We start from the raw sequence: 22,099 nt of genomic DNA, 5'->3' as shown, positions 1-22,099 counted from the left end.
ATTTATTTTTAGGTCACTTGTTTCGGGGCATTTACAAGCCAGCCAACTGACAGGGAAATGCCGCTTAGCAATCCCACCTGCAGATTGCTTATATACGTCCTGGTATACAAACTGGGGAGGCACGCACCAAATGGCAGATTTTTGGCTGAAAAAGTAATGACAGGGCAGCATTTATTTCATTGGAGCTACGTTGCTGGAGGATATAGGCCAAAATCTCTTGCTGCTCCACAGATCAGGTTGTGCAGACAGATCACCGCCTCCTGTGCGTTCCTTGGCCGTGGCTAGAGCCGGCTGCTCCCCACCGAGCCATAGCAGAGAGCGTCCTGCTGAGGGGTCACAACTTGCCGTGGGTGCAAAGAGCCAGGCTGGGCTGTGCAGGTGGGTTGAGGGTGGCATCAGCCCTACAAGAACCAGGACAACACGTGGACAACACGTTCACAACACGTGTTTTGTCATTTGGACGTATGACGTTTACCTATTCTAAATCTTTGTAGAAAACCTTTATTTGGCTGAGTGGGCAATCATCTCACAGCATTCCAGGGATGTGGTTCTGGTTGTCTTTTCCAGTCCCACAAACTTTCTGAAGCGAGAGCCTTGTGTAGCTTACTGTATTGATTCTTTTGCATCCGTGCTGTGTATGGCTGGGATTTTGCTGGATTTGGGTGCTCTCTCCAGGGTTCTTTTCAGCCAGGTTGATATTTAACAGTAAGCTGATCACTGATAATAAAGGCAAATTGTCTCATTCCTCCTTGTTTTCCAATGTACGCATAAATCCACATTGTAAAATGGCAGCGCAGTGACTGTTGCTGTTAGGTAGAGATCATTACCTCCTTAAATGATGTTTTAGGCCTATGTGGAGATTTCTCTGTTTGTTACAGGGCGCTATTATGCTTATGAGTCTGTCTGCAGTGGGGAACCTGTCGGATTTGTCTTACATGAGGTCTTCATTTTTGGAATGTAGATGACTGCCATTAGGCTCAATGAATCTGATGCCCTGCCGCTACGCGTTTACCTAGCACAGTGACACTACTTCATTTATAGGTAGTGAAGAGGAAAGAAACCAGGATGCATTTCATTGATCTTTCCGTGTTGTAAATGTAAAATTCATGTGCATTTTTTGTTTGCTTTATGGCTGTTCTCTTTCCTTTTCCTTATTTAATATGCACTTTATACTGTGCCAAGGGGTCAGTAGGGCAAATCAAGGAGCCAGATGGCTTACCTCTACCCTAAGGAAACATACCAATATTTATCTGGGCATTTTACCAAATAAAGGCAGGACTGGAATCCACAATAAATGTGAGAGTTGGTTAAAACTGCATCCTTTTCTTAGATTCACAGCTACAACCTCCTTGAGGCATGAGCTTTTTATACTTCACTGCCGCTTTCTAGTTTTCTCCAAGTAACTGCATCTTAGAAGATATTAGAGGGGGTGCAACTCATTTTATTTATGGCCTTTGCACAGAAACAAGTTTCAGTTATTTTAATCTGACTGAAATAAGAAACCATAATCCATGGATGAAAAGACAGTGGACAAACTCAGTTAAATCCCTAGTACCCTGAGGACGTATATTTTGTCCATTTCTGATTTTTTATGTTCCCTTTTTTCTGCTGTTATTCCCAACTTTAACTTTTGAAAAGCCAAGCAGTTTAAGTGGCCGGGCCTGGGGAGCTTATTTGTATGCAGCACAAATTTCAGGATCTGTTCCCAAGCCTGTGCAGAGTGAAAAATGGCCTGCATTTTCTTGATAGCCCATGTGGTTGTAAAGAATAAATGGCTAATGAATTACAGATGAACATTGACGCAAATTAATCTTCCTGATGTCCCTGGGTTATATGGCAGCCATTTAAAAGTTTAATCAATACACTAAAGTTGAAAACATGCAGGCACTGCAGTTGTTTGGATGTAATAAACATCAGAGGGAAACGGGAGGCTTGTACCCAGTCCATGTATCATAATGACAGGTATTTATGTTTAATGGACTAAATATTTTTTATTGGAAGAGAGCAAATGTCAGCTTAACTTTGTAAGCCCCGCATTCAACTTTCCTTTGAGGTTGGTGAGAGACGGCTGACATGTCATTGAAAATGAAATGTAAAAAAACCAATTGAGACAAAGCGAGGATAAGGAGCTGTTTTGCCGACGAGATGTTGCTTTAATGCTCTGCAACTATTCATTAAATAAAATGTAAACTCTACCATTTCAAACGTTGCAGTAAAATGGTTTACTAGGGCAGACTTTTAATGGTTATTAGGGAAAACAAGAGCCAACCGCTGCCAAATATTCTTTTCTGGGAAACATTTTATTTGAAAAGTCTTTTCCTGAGTTACAATTTCAGAAGATTTATAATTATGGAGCAGTCATCCCCCCCCCTCCCCCTTTCCTTTCTGAGACAAAGAAAAACAGAAAAAATAACTTTCAGAATAACCATTTGATGGTCCTTTTTTTCCCCTTTGAACATAGTAATAGCTTTATATAAGCTTTCCAGAGGCTTGGGTATTAATTGCACTAGAAGTCAATAAATTTTAGAGCCATGTGTGTCCAGGACTTACCCATCATTGCTATAAATGGGGAAGGAGGCAGTACAAGACTGCCAGATTCACCGGGCCTGCACAGTTGCTTGGCTATGTGAAAGACCACATGATTTTTTTTTTTCTTTAGATAGAGAAAAATGTGGTTGTCACATCATTTGGTCTTCCAAGAAGACAAATTTCTTCCATGTTAAACAAAAAGCTCTAATCTAATAAATAGAAGAAAAAGGGAAGATCACGTTTTGCTATCTTTCTGTAATCTGTTTTAATACCCCATTTGTTGGCTGATCTTACCTGAATGGACCCTTGATGGTCTGGAGTGGTCTCATGAAGCTTCTGGTAACGTATACTGTGGAACCATCTCAGAAACGGAGGACGGTCTCAAGGCTATGGGTCAGATTGCTTCTTTGGTGATTGGTTGAACTGGTTCTCTCTTGACTTCATCACCTCTCTAAAATATTCCATTCAGTTCAATAATTGCTCTTAATAACAGCGCGGTAAGTCATCCGGTAGAGGTTTGATGCCTGACCTCCTGCTTCATGATCTCCAAGTGTGTTGTGTTGGCTTTACCACACATTGTTTAAGGCAGAGAAGTGCATTGGGGGAGCAGAAGTAATCTCATATTACTTGAGAGGCACCCGACAAATCCAGCTTCTGTTTGGAAGGAAGGCAATTTTAGTTTAAACTATGTCAACAGTTTTGTGTTATCTGCACGTCTTCATTGCTATGTGGCCTCAGGTTCAGCTTCAGGTAAAGTGGCTAATACTGTGAATAAAGCCGGCTGTGGCTAAATAATGTTGTAGATTGATAATGTCATGTTTATAAGAGATCATATACTGTTTCCTACGAACAAAATAATTGTTAAAGAAGCATCTGAAAACGTTGCACTTGCCCACTCCCTGGATGATGAACTATTTCTGGTTTTGAGCAAGCCCATAAATAAATATGTTTACACCATGAAAAGTAAAAGAATGAAATGAGTGTGTTGGCCACACAGTCTGTGAAGGCTGAAGAAGTCGTAGGACAGCACAAGATTGAAATCCCACCAAAATGGCCCTTTCCTTCCCCTCCCCCCGTCCCCCCCCTCTTCTTTTGGACTCTTTGTCACGTGTCCCAAATAGAGTAGCCTCCCAGGCTCAAGGACCCAGTATGGCCTAATCTGGTGATGCTTCCAGACATGCTACTTTCTCCTGATCTTACACCCCGCAGCATGGTGAGGGTTGCTCCCGCCATTGTGTGGCCACACCGCACTATGGCTGGGATTTACCTGGAGTGCAGCGTGAGGCAGCTGAGCCATGACGTACTGGGTTATGGCAATTAGGAATGGTCTAGCGAGTAGTTCTGAGCGGACATCAACGTGACTGATGAAGGGGAAGGTTGGAGCCTCGTTATTATTGTCATGGCAAAGCATCAAAGACTTGGAAGCAGGGTTGCAGTGTCCTGCTGAATTAAGTTACAGTTTGGTTTGGTTTCAAAAATTGTCTTCTCTTTCATAAAGCTCAAAAGCAGTTTTCCAAAACTGCTCGAAATCAGTAAGCTTTAGTGGCATGTGAAGTAAAACAGCAGGTATCTACAGCAAAGCATTAACAAGATTGCACCAGACAGAGGTGGTGCTAGTAGAAAATTGGAGGTAAAGAGTGGGTGACATTAGATTGATTCTCTCTGTCAGATAGAAAACTCTCTTTTCAGTAACTATTCACAACAAAATATGAAGTCCTCTGTAAAATGGTACATTGGGGAGTGCAAGCCACCTCTATCCAGTATACTACTCCCACAGCAGAAGATGTGATTAGTTATTTTCTTGGTCAACCCATTATACCATTTGACTAAATTACTGCAAGTTAGGTTTTTACAACAAGAGGCTTGAATTTCAGACAAAGAAATCCCTTTCACCATGGTTTCTGAATATTTACATTCTGTAGAGAGGCTGCTGCTATGTATTATAGGCTTAATGGATAAAATACAGAAAGAAAAAAATCTGCTGTACGTAAAAGATTTCTTTTAAAGCAAAAAAACAGAAAGTGTGACAACTCCAAGGCTTCACGTCTGAAGTGAGGTTCAACTTCATTGAGAGAAAGTATCTAAGGATGTATGAAAAAATATTGTCAAATGACAGAATTATTAGTGATTAAACATGGCTTTTTGAGAGCCCTTTTCTTATGTGGGCGTATATATGTACTTAAGTACAGCAGCCTCACACAACTGTCCTGAAGATTTACCAGCCCAGACACACAAATCTACCTGCTCACCCTTTGCCTTAATAAGTGACAATGAAAAAAATTTAATGGTGTTTTATCTGTCCATCAAAAAAATTGCCTCTGACTACTGGCCGGATAATGTTTTGCAAGGCTGATATGTACCAGGCGTTTAAGTGCATATTCGTGTTTCAGGTTTTTTCCTACACAGTACAAGTCCGGCAAAGATATGCGGTATGTCTGTCACCTAGTCAAAATTTTTAAATAGTGATACAAAACTCTTAATCTAAAATAATTTTAATTTAAGTGAAAAAGAAGATAAGGAACCAAGATTTGGCAAAGTACCTTTTTCTTTACCATGTTCATTGTGAATTCCTCAGGAATACGAATGTGATGTTACAGGGTGAAAGCAGTTTGAGAATTATGCCAGTCGCAGCCTTCTTGAGCTGGGACCCACAGCCCTGACAGCTATTAAAAAATGAAGTAACTTTTGGTTCTGATTTTGTATAATGAGCGTATGACAAAAAAGAGGTTCACTTCTACATTATCCTGCAGGTGTAACTCTGCTGTCTGTCAGTTTATCCTGTATTTTATTTTGATGAAGAGAGAACATTAGGGAGGGAAAAAAATAAAAGAAAAAATCTTTTCATCAAAAGCCTTAACAGGAAAGAAAAAAAGTCTCAAGACAATGTCATGTATTGCTGGTTATTTGTGATGGTTAAAAGAATTATCTCAAAACAAAGAAGTCTTTCACAATGAATCTAAAACACAAAAGCTTTGGTAACATTTACATCTGTGTATCATCCATGTCTCCAAATGCAAGTCATGAATAACACATAAACTAGAATATATAGGGAACAGAAGTGCTAGCACATCATTTAAAATCCAACACACCCCATCGTCAGTGGAATCAAATACACAGCAGGAATGGTTCCAGTTGATAGACGCACAATGAAGTCATTGAAAATGAAAACATATTAATTACGTTCCTAAAGGTTAAGATAGTAATGGCTGAATTCTCTAATCCTGGAATAATATAAATGCCCCAAATCCATGCAGGAAAAGCACGTAACGTTTCAAAAATTGTCGGGAATTTTAGTCACACTTATTTGTGTCTCACCCATGACTGACTCCACAGCATGGGGGGTAGCAGGGGGAAGAGCAGGAAGTGCAAGACAAAGACAAAACCAGGGAGAATTATCAACAAAAGAAGATGTTCTTGGTCCAAACAAGCCCCTTGCACTACATGAGCTAATTCTAAGAATAGACCATTTCTAAACTGCAGCTGTTATGTGCTTAAGCAAACCCTGCTGGGAGAACTGCTTTGTAGAACACCTCTGCTAACACAGGCACAGAGAGTGCCCTTTAATAGAGGAATTCAAAGTACGGTGTTTAAGGGAAACCTTTTCAGCTTCCAAATTTTCCTGAGCTTATTGCAGGATGTGATCCTAGCTTGTCACTCTGACATAGGTTTCCCTTAAATGTTTTCTATTTTCATTATCTTTTTGCCTACGTTAAATCAAAACAACGGAGACTGAAGGCTCCTGGGGTGTGTTGGGAAATGGGTAAGGGGGGCTGACGGGGAGCGCTCAGGTTGTGTGATAGAAAATGATAGGTGTCAAAAATACCCTCGAAACACCTGGCTTGGTTGTGGTCATTTTATTTGTATAACAACTTTGTTTGTTTGTTTGTTTTTCCCTGGGGACTAGGAAGATCACTCGCATGGTGGTTAATTTTAGATATATTGTTTCTGTCCTCTTTACTTCTCCCTCCCCCAAATCCTCATCCATGCATCTCTGACACAGGACTATTGCACCTGGGCTCTTAACTATATTAACTCCATTGTGCTGGTGTGCCGAGCGCCCCTGATCCTTAACGTCTTTATGCTAAAACCCAAATCCTCCCAACAGCAAGGGGTTAATTGTCTGCTTTCAGTGCACTTTAAAACTCTCTGCTCTTGGGAATGGTGTTTCCATGAGGGTTGAATGTCATTACAAAATAATATAGGCACTCTGTCTTATTTTCAGTGAGTGATACTTAAGTCCTTGCTGTTGTTGCTGCGTGTGTTTATATTGGGGCTCTTCCTCAGTGTACTTGATGCAAGGTATTTGCAAATTTGAGCCTTTGGGCTTTAAATGTTGTGCTGCTTCTTCTGTTCCTTATTCACTACAGATTATGTATAATTGATGACCTGCATTTACAGACATGGGTGGTATACAGATGTAAATGTTATTATAGCTTTTATATTTTATGTTCTCTCTGAAAGATCATTTTGTCTTTGAATAATACTCCTGTTCAGATTTTGGGGGGTTTATCTCTAAAAGAGAATATGAAATGGATATTGCACATCGTATATTTCTTAAAAGTAATTTGGAATTTTAGGGTATGGGATTGGTGGTGACTGATACACTGCCTGGATGAGATATATCCCTTTGAAAATAACAGCGCCAGTACATGCCTGCATCTGTCTAACCTCATAATTCACTTTCACATTGGGTTATGGATGTCTGCATTCAGTGAGTCTATCTTCCCTTTAGGTATTATTTCAGCCCTTTGAGATAATAAGGAAAGTTTAATTGCGTTGTTAATTGATTTTTTGCACAACATTATTACCTTGATTGATTGCAGAGTTGATGAAAATGTTAGACACAGGCAGTGTAAAGTATCAGCCCAGTAAGGAGTGGGAGCCTTGTGGAGAATAGATAACCTTGATGTTAAGAGCTATATCCTTCAGATATGTCTTCCCTTGACATATTGATGGCCCTTGAAAAGGGAAAAGCTGATTGTATGCAGAATGCAATCATTAAACCCACTTCAGCTGGCTGTTGATTAATTTGTTTTTTCCTGAAGGATCTAGTTAAAGAGAAGGCCTCACTAGTATCAACAGCAGCCATTTTCCAAGCTTCCGATTATTCTTAACCCTCTCCTAGAAGAAAGAAAAATGATACTGTCTTGGTTTAGACAGGCAAATTGTCTGAAAACATTCAGTCCAACTGCAATTTGGGGATTATAACACTCACTTTACCCCGTTAACTACTGCTTCCTCTATGACCTCTCCTCCCCCTGCCTTCAGTATTCAGCTCCGCCAACGCCACAGCTAGCAGAAAGTCCAGAAAGTCACGTTTGATGTTTTCTGAGCAAGGCCAGTGTCTCTTCTCAGCAGAGATGCCAACAGGGATGTCAAGCTTGTTTTGCCCAAAGACGGAAATACTTCAATAGCATATAGCTGCTTCCCAGGAGCCTCTCTGAAAGGACGAGAGGGTTCACTGCACACATGTAAGTGGTTAAGCTTTTCTTATCCCTGAAAAGATCTTTCTTGTATGATTTTTTGTTATTGCTTTTGAGATCTTTGAGGTCTTCAGGAGGACAGTTGTGCTGTGCGTTGCTTCTGTCAGAGAGCACAAAGGATGCTGTGAAAGTTGGTATGCCTGGTTCTTATCCCTGCAGGACAGGGGCTGTGCAGTGCTGCCCCAGGCTTGACAGCAGCACTCAGGTACCCTGCCATCGGATATGTTCAACCAAACAGCGACTGTATGTGACCAGCTTTCCCACTGGGAATTCACGTGATGCTCTAATCCGGGACTACCTGCTACCTTCAGAGCACTTTCTGTCCTCGTAGCACCCGCTCTGAGAGCAAAGGTGAAGAGTATTACTTGTAAGAGCTGTTGCCTATAACAGCCGCCTTCTGGCAGATGGGGCCTCCTTGGCTGCAAAGCATTCCATGGATGGAGGGGCAGCTTCTGTCTTAAGCATTTCTTCCATTTGCATCAGCAAATGACCCAAGGCATCTAAAATATTTATGCGGCTTTAACCAAGCAGTTGAATGTTTCAGGAAGAGAATGTGGCGGAGATTTTATCCTTCAGTTAACCATGTAAAGGGTCTTTGGTAAAGGAGTAGGTAGCAGGTTATTGCTTCCTGTTTAGCTTGGTAGTCTCAAAGACAGTTGCTGTTAATTTGTGCTCATGAGTGATACGGCGATCAGCGTTGCTTGATTGTTTGGCCAGATGTGTTTTATTAGGTCCAATGTGCACATTTGCCAGTTGGCTCCTTTTTAATATGGGGACATGTTAACTTACGACATAGTCAAGTCTGACAAATTTGAACCAGCCAAATAAGTGAGTAATATTTCAAGCTGTCAAAGTGGGTGAATACTGATTAACTGACACACTCCAAAAGCTCTTACCAATATCCGTGCTCCAGTGGAAAACGTTTACTAAGCATGATACTTGTTAGAAAGTCTTTGGTGCTTTGACTAAACTTTAATGACTCTGACCCTAATGGAGGGGTTTTAATGTGCTTCTCTTGAGCTATTTCTTAGCCCCCTATCTTTTATCTTTAGCAAAAGCTTCCATAGAGGCTAAAAGTGCGCTTGTAAACCATGTTCCACTGTCCACTGTGATTTAACCTTCAGCCTCCATCTCATTTGCATGTTTTTAAAAGGAGGCTGAGGAAGGGGGGAAAAGAGTTGAGGATTGGAAACAATGACAATGGTTTGGCATTCAGTACTGGAGGCAGGCAGTGTTTGGGAGCTAGACTACGGCCAGTAAGTATTTAGCAATAGCAGAAGGTGCTATATGCAATGTGGCATAGAAGACAATTCTGCTGAGAGGCAAGCCCAGACTTCACCCAGAGAGGCAGATGTTTGCCGAACACTTCAGGTTTTTGGATCCAGATGCGTTTCTGATTTCATTTGGTGCTATATAGCCACAGTTATAGAAGAAAGAAAGGAGCTCACCGGTTGTGTGGGGTCTGGATGTGTCTTACAAAGTGCCAAATGCCTTCAACTTCCACTGGAAATCAAGAGAATCCAGGGCCTTCTAGTATCAGCTTCTTAAACACCACTTGGTTTTGTATTAGGAAGAATCATAGAAGTTCTATCATTAGCAATTAGTTAAATGTTTCCTTTGTTTCTGGGGAAGGGTTTGTGGAAAGGAACAAGTAATGGCATGCATAGAAGGTTCCCTTAACTGTATCATAATGTGACAGCAGCACTATTTCATTATGCTCTTTAATTTTATTTGAGAGACTTTCTTTCCCAGCTTTAAAAATAAAAAGCAACTTGTCTTTATTTCAGATGACTCTCTTGAGAAATTTCAAACCAGTTGAGCCAGACTGAATTTTGTATGGCTTTTTTTTTTTTTTTTTTCCCTAATGTGAACTCCTCCAGCAGGAACACATTTGAGATCCAAAAGCAAGTTTTACTCATGAGATGAGCCAAATTATGTCTAAACTCTCCAGAAGGGCCCTGCTGCTCAATTTTTTTTCACATAAGAATTTGTAATTTTATTGGAATGCTTGCAGACTTTCCGAACAATTATTCCAAAAGTTTGCTTTCTGCCCCATAAATCATGATACATTTGTTTAATTCTATCACAGTTACTTAAAGAGTTTGCTTCCCTCCTTCCCTCCTCCCCCCCCTCCCCCCCCTTGCATTTTACTGCTAATGCAATCTGTGCATGGTTAAAGTTTGTGAAGTACAGTATAGCTATGCTCGCTTTCTGTTTTCTTAATGACCCTGTCATTCTTTATGGTTTTGCTCCATTGCTGATTGATGTAGGTATTGTTAGTAGAATGTAGCCCAAAGTATAGAGCAGCCCACAGAAATGCCATTTTTGCATATGTTAGCCAAATTAACTGAAAAATCCTCTAAGTTAATACGGGGAGTCTACACTGAAGAAATTAACTTTAATATATGGTAGGGATAGGATTTTATGACCTCCCTTTCCTCCACCATTCTGAATATGTTAAAAGTGTCTCATGTCACTTCAGTGATCGTACTGTTGCATTACCAAAAGTAATAGAGAAATGGTCCAAAACAGCACTGGAATTTATGTTGTGAAGGTGAGAGAATAACAAGTTCCCCCCGGCTGCAGTGGAAGCCGGTGGTGTAGAGGGACGGTCACCTCTTTCCCATACAACATTTGGAGCCTTTTGTTCAGACCACTACCCAGTGACATCCTTCTGTAGGCATCTGTATACACAAACTGATGCTCACTGAGACTAGTCCACCACAAGTCAGGCTCCCAGGCGAAAGGCTGAAAGCAGAGGTTGTATAAATATAGGCTTTGATCATGCCAGAACAAGAAATGGGCTGCAAAACTAACAAACAGTATTGCTTTAATTGTCATATCGGAATATTTAGTTTGCTGGTGTGGTCCGATTTTTAGACAAATGCATGCTGCCCTCTAGTGCTGATGCTCTCGGCCTGAAGCAGCCTGGCGGGAGGGCAGCCGGGAGAGGGGTCTGGTTTGGCGAGGGGTGGCTTTTTCCCCTGGTTACTAAAATTGCCGGGCTGGTTTGGGGTCTTCGGTTATTGATAGAAAGCAATTAAGTTCTTGTGACACTGCTTTAGAGATGAAGGGTATTTAACAGATGTAACCTGACTTGCGTTGGATGTTTACAGTAATTTGTTCTGCCTTTACTACTTTGGTTTAGACCACGTATGAGAGAATGAAATATGTGAAGAAGCATTTACAAGACTAAAAGAACTGTGAACCCATGCTTCCTTTCTTCCATCCCATTCAAGGGTATCCAGTATATCCATATTTAAGCATTGGCTCACCCGTAATATCTGGCATGCTGATTCTTTCTGTGCACTTGGCTTTCTTTGACGGCAATACCTAGCTGGCTATACAATTTAGATGTCCCAGTAATTAAAAAAATCTGCTTTAAAATTTCAACATATTCAACAAGAAATACGTTGTCATAAAGTTGGCATTAATTCCATCCATGGCATTATTTGAGAGTGCAGGAACTGCAAAGATGCACTGAAGAGACAAAAGCATTTGAGTTTTTTCTTTGATGCTTTTTGCTTCATTTTCACTGGAGATTCCCCCCCCCCCCCCCCCCCCCCCCCCCAGTATGTTTCTCTGATGATGCTTACAATAAGCATGGAAAGATTCCAAAGAAATCCCAAGAGTAGGACCTTAAATTGTAAAAATGATACCCAGAGGAGTATGGAACTGGTTAATGATTTAAAGTATTATGCCCTAAATGCTCTTATTTTAGCCAACAGTGGAGAATCTGTAGACAGCACATGCCCAGATCAAAGCTGATCATGTCAATGTCATTCAAGGAGGGAGAGATACCCTCCTTTCCCCCTTGTCTCCCCCCTACTCTTTTTTTAAACAAAGTATGACATCTGAGGAACAGTGTGTTGATTGTTCCACTGCCAGGATACGCATAATGGAAACATTAGCTCCAAGATAACTTTTAATCTGTCAGCCTAATGGCTCCTTAATGTGTAGAGGGCTTTAAATGTATGTCAGCCAGGGCTGTATAAAGTAATATAGTTTGTGGCCTGAATGGATCTAGATGACTCCACACCATGACACAATATGGTTTATTATTAAGTATCAGCTCATCAGCTTATTCCCACGGACTTGGACAAGCTTCTCAATTTCCCAGTAACAGATTATGTGAGAAAAAGCTTGCAGTGCATTTTTTTCCCCTCTTTTTTCTTTTCCTTTTTTCTCTCTCCTGCCACCCCCCACCCCCCCACCCGCGTCTTCCAAATTACCAGTTTCATCCCCAGCTGCATTGGGAGCCCTGAAGTGTATTTACAGCAGGCTGTGCTTTATCACACATCAGCTTGACTGCTAGTTTACACTGAACATTTATGCAGCTCCCTTGGCCCGAGATGCAAACTTCACATCTTTGTATTCCTATCACCTTCATTGCAAATTTTTCCAACATCCTCTCCCTGTTGACTGCTCTCCTTCCTCTCCCCTGCTCTCACTTCCCCACATACTCCCCCCCCCCCCCCCTCCTTCCTACAAACAGGCCAGTGAGACTTGACATGTCACAGTACTTGTCTGTGCAGGATACTTGCAATAATTCAGTGTCTTAGTTTGCCTGCTCTGATTCCTCTCAGCTCTAGCTTAGGTGTACGGTTCCAGCGCCATTGCTGTAGACTGGATACAGATTTGATTTTGGGCCTTTTGGTCTGAAAGACCACTTTGTGCCCCATGCTGTAGGGTGTCCAGAGGAAAATGTTACTGCTTTTTGGCATCCCTGTGCAGGGAGCAGAGCAAAGAGGCTGTTTGTCTCCCCTGAACGTGAGGGTTGCCTTCCTTTAATGTTGCTACCCACAGAGGGAGGGGAGAATCAGGATCAGTGGTTTGCTGCTGAAGGAATGTCCTCCTCCTCTAGGAAGCCTGCAATGGTCCACATTCCCTAATAACGGACCGCATTCCCTAATCCGTGGAGACCTCTTTGGGAGTATTTGCAGACTGTTGTGTGGCCATGGTGTGGAATTCTGCTTTAGCCACAGTGAGCTCTGTCCTCAGCCTTCTCAAGCATAACCTCATCCCCTTATGCACAGATAATTTTGGAGGGATTATGCATTATTTCTGCTTGCATTTAGTGTTTCTCACCTCTTAAAAATAAATTAATTAGTTTATAACATGAGATAAGTTAGTATTTGTGCTTTTGTTACTTGAACACTTGTATTTTATGATACCGGGTTTTGGGAATTTTTTGTTTTGGCTTATTACTATGGTATCTCAGGTCTTTATAAGATAACCCTCCTACAGCATTCAGCAATAGCACCACCAAAGGCATTTGCTTCCTTATCTGTTGTATGCTCCCTTTTCTGTTGCTCCCTCTGTTCTTGATTTAAGGAGTCTAGGTCCTGTGTCTTGACTCCAACCTGGAGCATTCTAGAAACTGTGGTTGCAACAAACAGATTTAATTGTAGTAGTCGGACATCCCGTCACATTAATGAGGGCAGCTGCAACTTCTCTGTTCTTTTCCTATGTCACATTGCAGTTTTTGAGCTCAAGCTTCCCCATACTGACAGCGGTCTGTTTGCTGGGGCAGAGTGGAAGTCTGGGTGGACCTCTCTGAGTTACGTGCTTGGTTGCTTTTGGGAGGACTTTGTGACCTGGGTGATCCTTTACCCCTGTTCTCATCTTCTAAGTGATCTTCTCAGATTCCTGTGTCAGAGACTTCACAGGCTGGATCATATTCCACAGGATGTTCTGTTCCACCAAAAGTCAATGTGAAGTATAAAAAGTTGGTCTGTCATTTCCTCCCTTCTTTTTCTATAAGATTATGGTTTTAAATTTTTGATTAAATTTTTTCCATTTTACAGAACATGGACCAAGAACATAACAAACATTCTTTTCCACTTTGGGGTCTAACATATTTCCAAAAGTGAAAGATTTTTGGTTTCTAATTGCTCAAGTTATTGTTCTTGTTTATAAAAATGTATTTTGACATAAACAGCTATGAAGGCCCAGCTATAAATAAATAAATGTCTGCAAGTTAAAGCAGATGAATGAACCTTAGAAGACTGAGTGACTTGGAAAAACACTCAGCATTTTTTTTTTTTTTTGGGGGGGGGGGGGTGTTGTGTGTGAAAGGTGGGGTTTTTTTAATCATCATTATTTGTGAAGTATCTCCCTGATGTTACACCCACAAGACTCAGGAGAGCTAGAAGTGCACTACTTTCTGTTTATTCTTTTCTTCCTATGGCTGTTACATATTCAGCATCTCTCCTCTCCTTGCACCCTGTCCCAGGCCCTTCTGTGCTGTGAAGCTTTACATGGATCTGTGCTCCCCGGTTTCTAGCTGATTTGGCTGAATGTCAGGCTACTGTTTTTGTGGGTTTGGCTTTGTTTGTTGGGGGGGTTGTTCTTTTCTTGGAGTTTTGGGTTTTCTTGTTTGTCTTTAATGATTCATTGAGGATTACAAAGCAAATATTTCGAAGGAGCACGTTTGGAAATATGTTGATGTATTTTACAGCATTTAGTTGTTTGAATATTCTTAATGATGAATATAACATAGATGACTCGGGTACAATTAAATTAAGTGTTTGGATTTTATATTTGAAGCTAAAATTACTGTGAGAGTGTATATATATAGTTTAATTGTCCTGATTTAGCAGAAAAAATAACCTATGTGCTTCTGAAGGTGAGAGGATTAGGCTCCTAATTTCTTGAAAATCTCTAGTACTTAATTTTTCATTGTAAGTCGAAGTGGAATTCAAAATAAGTTGTTGTCAACTATACAACTAGATAAAGTTGTTAGAATTACATGATGATAAATATAAAATTAAAAATTACCAAGCCCCTGTAGAAAAGGACTTTTTTGTTTCAAACCAGCTCCCTTAGATGAAAAGGTTTTTAAGAGTTTTCAATTAATTCAACTGATGGAGATGTTTTGCCTAAATCAGTAGCATTGTAGACTTGAAACTGTTTGTACATAGGCATTTATTCTCCTCTAAATGTTGTAGGTAGGAGATTATTTTCCTTTAAAGGAAGTTTATATTAATATTTAAGGGAATTTTGCAACTTCTGTTCATTAATTGTAGAACATGCCCAAGTGCCTATGAAAAAAATTATAATGGTATTGATATTTCATCCTGAAGGGTCTCAAAACAATTTACAGATTGGTAGTATAACCTGAGACTGAAATGCACCCAGCATCTAGGTGGAACATGGCAGCTGTTTAATAGCCCATAGCAAAACTATACAACAGCAGGTTGTGGGAAAAGAGATGAATATGGATCAAATACAAATTGGCAGTGGAGGATTTAGGTACTGTACTCAAATTAAAGTTAGGTGAAGTGGAATTCCACTAGAATATCGAGTCTGTGTAAGAAGTGCTACACTTTATCTGACCACAGTCCCTAGTACGACAACCTGTGGTTAGCCCACGTGAAAGGCAGGCAGAGGACTGTATGCTGAAATGTAATCCCTGATGAATACTGTAGACCCATATGTTTGACAAACAAATGTAATTGTGAATACTTTGCTGTTTTCACTTGCAGAAGGTTTTATTAAAAACATTTGATGTTAAAACGGGTGCCTGAGGGGGATCTTGGGCAGATGTGGCAATAGGTTTTGATGGGGGTGGCAAGAGCTTTGGCTTGACTACTTAGTTTTAGCAATTACTTTTTAAAGAAAACTGATTGCTACTGAGGAAGGCTGTGTTTCAAACAGCTGGCCCTGCTGTGATGGCTGAGAGGTGGTTTTCTTAGAGATGTAGAGCCTTTATTTGCCAGGAAAGAAAAGCAAACCAAGAAAGGCAACAAGATGCCACCAGACAACAATTCCCTTAGGTCACTGTTGGCCTGGGCTGAGTGGCAAGCTGTGACTGAGGCTGTATGATCTATAGGTCTAGCACATCCCATCACAACTTCTTTTTACCATTTTGCATATATTCCACGTAATACGTGAAGATCCGCAAACTTTTTTTTTTTGTTCTAGGAAAGTGTACAGAGGTCCAACTGCATCGTAGCTCTTTGCAACACATGTCCGATTTAAAAGGAGCAAACATGACTGGAACAATTTTTCATGTACTTTAGTATGCATGTATGTATTTATTTATTTATTTGGATAATTGGGTTTTTTCCTCAGCTAAGGAAAAGCTGGTGTTGCTGACATTACAATGTGTTTGTGAAGAAAGACTGATACTGCAACACATGCAAGCAACTGCAAGGTCATTACTTACCCAGCATAATTAGAACATCCATTCCGAAGGGGGAAAGCATTTAAAAGATAAAGAGTGAATTTAAAAATTATTCTTCCCAATGCATTTTTTTCATAATTATAGTTTTAACAGCTTGTGGTGATGGTAGAAGCAGCTACTTAAGAAAAATTAGAAGCCTCATTCAGGGAAGATGATCCCTCAAGAGACCTTGTGTTGTCATTTCTTAAGAACTGCGAGCAGCAACCTCATTCAGGATGCTGTGTGTTGTTTTGATGTATAGGGGGTATACTTAGCTTATTATGGCAAATGCTGGATGTTTTAATTAAAAACCACTGCAACAGCCACAGATGTATTGTTTCCCCTTTAGTCCTTCCCCTTGTCTGTGTGCAAAAACACTGGCGTGTACTCCTGCCCCTGAACTGCAAGGAATGAATACCATAGCAGATAGGTAAGAGAGAAGCAGGAGGTTTCCTAAATTCACGTGTGACACATCTTGGCATCAAAATTCTTGTTGCAGCACAGAAGCCTTTTGTAGTCCTCTGAGTTTTTCTGCGGTTGCCAAAGGGAGGTGAAAAATGGAGAGGGGGGAAAAACCAAAACAAAGCCCCAAACCCAACCAGTCACCACATTTAATTTCTGAGCAAGATTATTGTTTTCCAAATAACCTTCCTGATAAACAGAGTCTCGTGGCAACGTTTTCAGCCATGCTTTTATCCAAGGCTCTCCGAGCAGTGTGTGTAATATGGCTGGCAATCGAATCACAGCTGTGTGCCTGGGTAGGGAATCTCTGCGGAGACAACACTTCCTTAATTTAAACAATTGTAGGCTGCAGGAGTTCAAAAATTTCAGCTGACTTTAACTGTCACTAGCCCAAGCACCTTTATCCCCAGGCGAGCAGCAGCAGCTGGATTTCATTTCCCGCTGCCAGACTGTCCGACATCTTTGCTGAACATCCCGGGAACTGAGCGTCTTTACTTTAAGGATTTTATTCAAGGTGACAGCTCCTCACACTTTAGCGTTCAGATCACCTCAAGTAGCTGAGATATCAGTGAAAATGAGAGCACTTCTCCAGCAAAACTCCAAATTTAGATTGACTGAGGTTATCCTTAGGCCTCTAGACCCAGCCTCCATGACAGCACAGGCCTGCCAGTAACTTTAAAAACTACAGTGGAGTTTGTAATGATGTCTGGGGAGAAATATTCTGCCAGAGCAGCGGAGGATACTATAAGCGATAGGAAATGATGTCAGATTTAGTTAGGGCTGGAGACAGTGTTAGAATATACTTGGCATAATATGGCACCGGTATCTCTGTCAGCATCTCTGTTTTCTGTCACTGCACACAATCCCGGGCCTGTCTGTAGCCCTGACAGTGTCTTTTCAGATCAGGTTATTGCCAACTCGGAGACGGGCTCGGCGCAGCACCATACAGCCCCCTTTGTTTGAAGTCTGCCCTTTTGTCATTAATGCACTTGATGTCTATTTAAATCTGACGGTGAATGCAGTATCTGTTTTCCTGTCAAGAGATCATTGACAATATTAATACCTCGTGTCCTTGCCTCATTTTCTAAGCACTGACACCTCGCTACAGTCTCCAGCATTCATCAAACAGCACTCCCGCGCCGGCTTCTCTATAAACAGTCTTGCTTCTAGTCCTTAAGAAACACGGCAGACCTCAAACGAGACTTTTATCAATGCCAGCGAGAAAGGAGTCTGAAGAATGCCATTAATAAACCGTTCGTATCCTTTACGTTTAGAGCTCCAAACGGCCTTGTTGCCCGCCTTGTGCCTGCTGCGGTTTCACTTGGAATATCGTCTGTTCGGGGGGAGAAAAACTTGCTTGTCGGCAGGCGCTTGGTTAGGAATGACAATATCTTCCCTTGAATGTGGAAACTGCTCTGTGAGTGAAATTATTGAAATTGAAATTATCAAAGAAAGCCCCGTGGAGGAGGGGAAAGGAATCAGCTGGTGCACCATATAGTCCCCATTTGTGTTATCCTGAAGAAGAATGTGTTTTTCACAGCAAATGACAGGCCTATCAATTTATTATTTCCACCACCACCCTCCCCCCCCCCCCCCCCCCCCCCCCAGGAATGTGTTACTATCCTGATGTCTTAGAAGGAAAGAAGAAGAGCACGGGTTAACATTAATCTTGCACAGCCCGTGCCTTCCAAGGTTCTGGTTGCTTATCTGATGCACGTTATACTGGAAAAATAGATGCAGAATATAAAAGCTTGCATACTTAATTCATACCGCAGGTGACAGGCATGGTCTTTGCTGTGTGAGTCCTGGAAAGCTAAAACAGCAGTGAACTGAGGAGCTGCTCCTCCCTCGTCTTTACCCTTTGTGTAAGGCAGGTTTGTCTCCATTGTGGTAGGCTATGTTTGCCCTCACGGAGGTGAGCTGAGTACCGGGGCGACTGCTGTGTTAAGGCGCTCCCAAGGTGGAGGAGACCCTTTCACCTTCCTCCCGTGCATGGGAGGCAACTTTAATTTGACTATATGCGCCTGGGGGCACAAAGAACAACCCTGCTAGGAAAATTTAGCGTCTTTGAGGATGTTCACAGGTGGGATGTGACTGTGAACTTACGCTTTCACATACCACTTAGTACCACCAGAGGGGATGCTTTTGAATAAGGTAGTGAGATCTGCAGGTGTGTGTGTGTCTCACCCGCAGCAGTTGAGGCTTCCTCAGGCATCTTGCTGCTTGTACCCACTGAGAATAATGTGCCTTGTCTCTCAAAAGCAGTGTTCTGGCTTATTTGTGAAAGCATACTCTATGTATCAATATTTAGCAGAATTTATAATTGCATCTTGCTTGTGGGATGTTGTTTGGAGAGCTGCTTTAGAAATGTTTTTACTAAATATTTATTTCTATGTCTGGGGTGAAGGCTGGAGTCTGTAGGGCTAAGCATTAGGAAGTCCCAGGTTCTAGCCCACATGTGTCCATGACTTCCCATGTGGATTTCAGCCAGTCGCTTCAGATCTCTGCCACTGCAAAGCGTGGATGGCTTTAGGTGCCTGCAGGATGACTTTGTGAAGGTTTGAAAGGTTTTTCCAGGATCCGCGTTAAAGTGTAAATATTTGCTCTTTTTTTTTCTTTTTGGTTTGAATGATGAAGAAAACCCTGTAAGCATATAGCACGGAGATTACAGAGAGTACAAAACATAACTTCAACCCAGACTTTCTGGTTTGAAAACCAGGGGAGAGGCACTGTGATTTACAATACAGTGCACGGTGTTTCAGTGTTATGTTGTTCCATTTTTGAAGATACTTGCGGATATATGTTTAACAGGATAGGTCACGCAGGTAGTTGAACACATGTTTTCCCAGTGGATTCAAAACTGTCAATTGAAGTGGTAATTCTGGATATTTCAATTGCACAAACTTTCTTTTGCAGGACCACGGAAAGCTGTTCCCTTCCCTCCTTCAAATTTCCCTAGTTATGTGCTTTAATTATGTATTATGCCATTGCTGTCCTAACTGTAATTAATTTCCTTTATGTTGTAGGCATTTTGGGAAAATGCCGCTACATTTACTATGGAAAACATTCCGAGGGCAACAGATTCATCAGAGATGACCAGCTATAAAACACAGTGTTGGTTTGGGCCTCTTCAATCCCTCCACATAAGAAGCACAAATTGCATCTAAATTTTAAGCATGCAACCAAAGTCCTCTAGTGCCTTCTGCTGACTTTGCCAAGCCTGTCAAGATCATCCTTCTATCTTAGTCTGAGTAGTCACAGAGATTGACATGATTGCCTTTAAGCAAGTCCCATCCACCAGTGTGACAGACAGCTGCAGCCGAGCACCCAGCCTGACAGGAGGAGCACCGTGATGGATTGCCTGGTCCAATTGCTGCTCACAGAAGAGCAGGGGTCACACCTGGGGCTTCAGTGAGCATGCTCCATCGGTCGGCGCCTTCGTAAAAGCAGCGCGTTTATCTCCAGCTTGCCTGTTGAGCGAAAGTGGCTGGCAATATCAAAATGTTTAGAAAAAGAGAGAGGCTATAATTTCAAATGAAAAAGCCCTTATCTGTCCTTATTTTTTTCATGTGAATTAAGTGCTCGTGTTCCTGTCCTCTTGCACACGCTTACACAAATCCTTCCACAGTGGTATTTTTTTTATTTGGTGTGTCCCCCCCTACCCCCACCCCTAAATGAGCCTAGGCGGATTATTTTTTGTTCCAACAGGGGAAAAAAGTACATGCTGGAAATATTTTGGCCATGCAAGGTGCTATCAATTTGTACAGTTGTCTATGTGCAAAAGAAAATGATTAAGCAATTTTGCAGACAAACAGAATTTTCTAATTTTAAATACCATCTCTACATTTGCTAACTCTGACCTTCAGTAAAGCGATCATTTTTTAATGCTGTGGAATAGTGGCACGGCTTAACTGAATATACTTGGAAGAAGCCCTCAATTGTCGTATTTACGGTGTGTATTATTCCTGGTTTATTGCATGAGATATTTTTAACTTGTACAGAGATTACATTTAGAATTAAATGCTTAAATTTGGAAAGAAAAAAGTGCTTAAAAGGAGTGATATAAAATAAAATTGCCACCAGGTGGGTATGATTATTCAGAGGGGAAAATAGTCAATAAAAGTAACTGGTGAAATTAACATAATTAACAGCTTTACTAATATGTTAGAGAGATGAGTTTCGATTAATCCCTTTTGATGCCTATGTAAGAAAGGCTATTGTCAAATATTCAGTCAAAAAAAATAAAAATGCATGGCATATTTCCTGCTTTTCTGATAAATAGTTTGGACATATTTAGCATTGTGAACCTGTCACTGTGGAAGAAAATATCCCAATTCTTTATGCATATGTAGTGTTAAGTGCTACTAGGTATGATGGAATTGGCCAAGGAATATGCAAAAGTTCTGACCTCTGGGCTGTTCCAAACCCATGCACATTGGTCCCAGCCGACAGCCATCACTGACTGGCTGCTCTTGGCTTGTTTGAAATTGCTTGGTGGCCTTTGTTCACATTCCTGGTTGAAAAAAAATGTCACTTTTCAGAAGTTGCCTACTTTTGGGGGACAGTTATCAGCTGATGTTGCAGGTCGAAGTGAACTGGATATTGAAGCCGATTGTGAAATGGGGGTTGACCAGAGAAAAAGCATGGGCTACTGGTAGAGCGAGAAAGGAAAGCTTGCGGCTGCTGACCGTTTCAGGCCTTACTCAGTAAATGAAGCCCTTCATTCGCTCTGGATGTCTATAATAAATCTCCAACAGATACTTAAAATCAGTGATGAACACAGAACGATCCAGTTCACACCACCTGTGGCACAAATTGAGCTCTGAGCTGTTTGCCATACAAATTGGTGTCTGGAAAGCACATTTTGAGCACTTGTAATGCTTCTGCTAATGTCATACATGCCTACAAATGAAATGCCAATTTATGTTAGAGGTACTAGGAGACACTAGATAAAGGAAAACTGCATGCCTCTTCTTTTTAATCAAAAATATCATTAGAAATATTTAGGGCACTTGTCATCTCTCTTGGTTACCAAAATAACAGCAATCCTAGTTTGTTCATATCATATTGTCTGTTTTGAAGCCTCGGCACATTTTGGCCATGTCGTATTACAGGCAGCAGGGTTCTGAATAGGGGTGTTTAGAATAACCTAATGTCACTTTCAGTCTGGTTGCATATATGTTCTTGTCTTTATAAAAGGCTTTAACCCTGCCTGAAACAATAAACAGCACTTGCAAACTGACCGCATGATTTTTCCATCTTTATTTTGCTTGTTTACTTTTGCTAATGTCAAAACCATTTGTATCATTTTCAGGAGTGTTTTCTTCCCAGCAAAGCTTTGGAGGCAAAAATATTTTTGGAATGAGATGTGATCAGTCTCTTCCATTTTGTTTTTTTGTTTTCACTTGGGGAATTATATACCTATAGTTAAATATGGTAAAGCCCTAATTAATATTTG

General features: G+C 41.1%; 1 protein-coding gene across 1 annotated transcript in view; it reads left to right on the top strand.

Annotated features, from left to right (window-relative positions):
• Nucleotides 1-21,883, top strand: part of LRMDA (leucine rich melanocyte differentiation associated) — a 680,442-nt gene extending 658,559 nt beyond the window's left edge. The window contains exon 7 of the mRNA XM_055720225.1: nt 19,668-21,883. Coding sequence (XP_055576200.1) covers nt 19,668-19,747 — 80 coding nt within the window. The 3' untranslated portion in view covers nt 19,748-21,883. The remainder of the gene's footprint in view (nt 1-19,667) is intronic.
• Nucleotides 21,884-22,099: the final 216 nt, after the last annotated feature.

The sequence above is a fragment of the Falco cherrug genome, chromosome 9 (assembly GCF_023634085.1).
Source record: "Falco cherrug isolate bFalChe1 chromosome 9, bFalChe1.pri, whole genome shotgun sequence".
In the NCBI taxonomy this organism is placed as follows: Eukaryota; Metazoa; Chordata; class Aves; order Falconiformes; family Falconidae; genus Falco; species Falco cherrug.
Note: the sequence above shows the minus strand (reverse complement) of the source record. Positions and strands in the feature narration are given on the sequence as shown.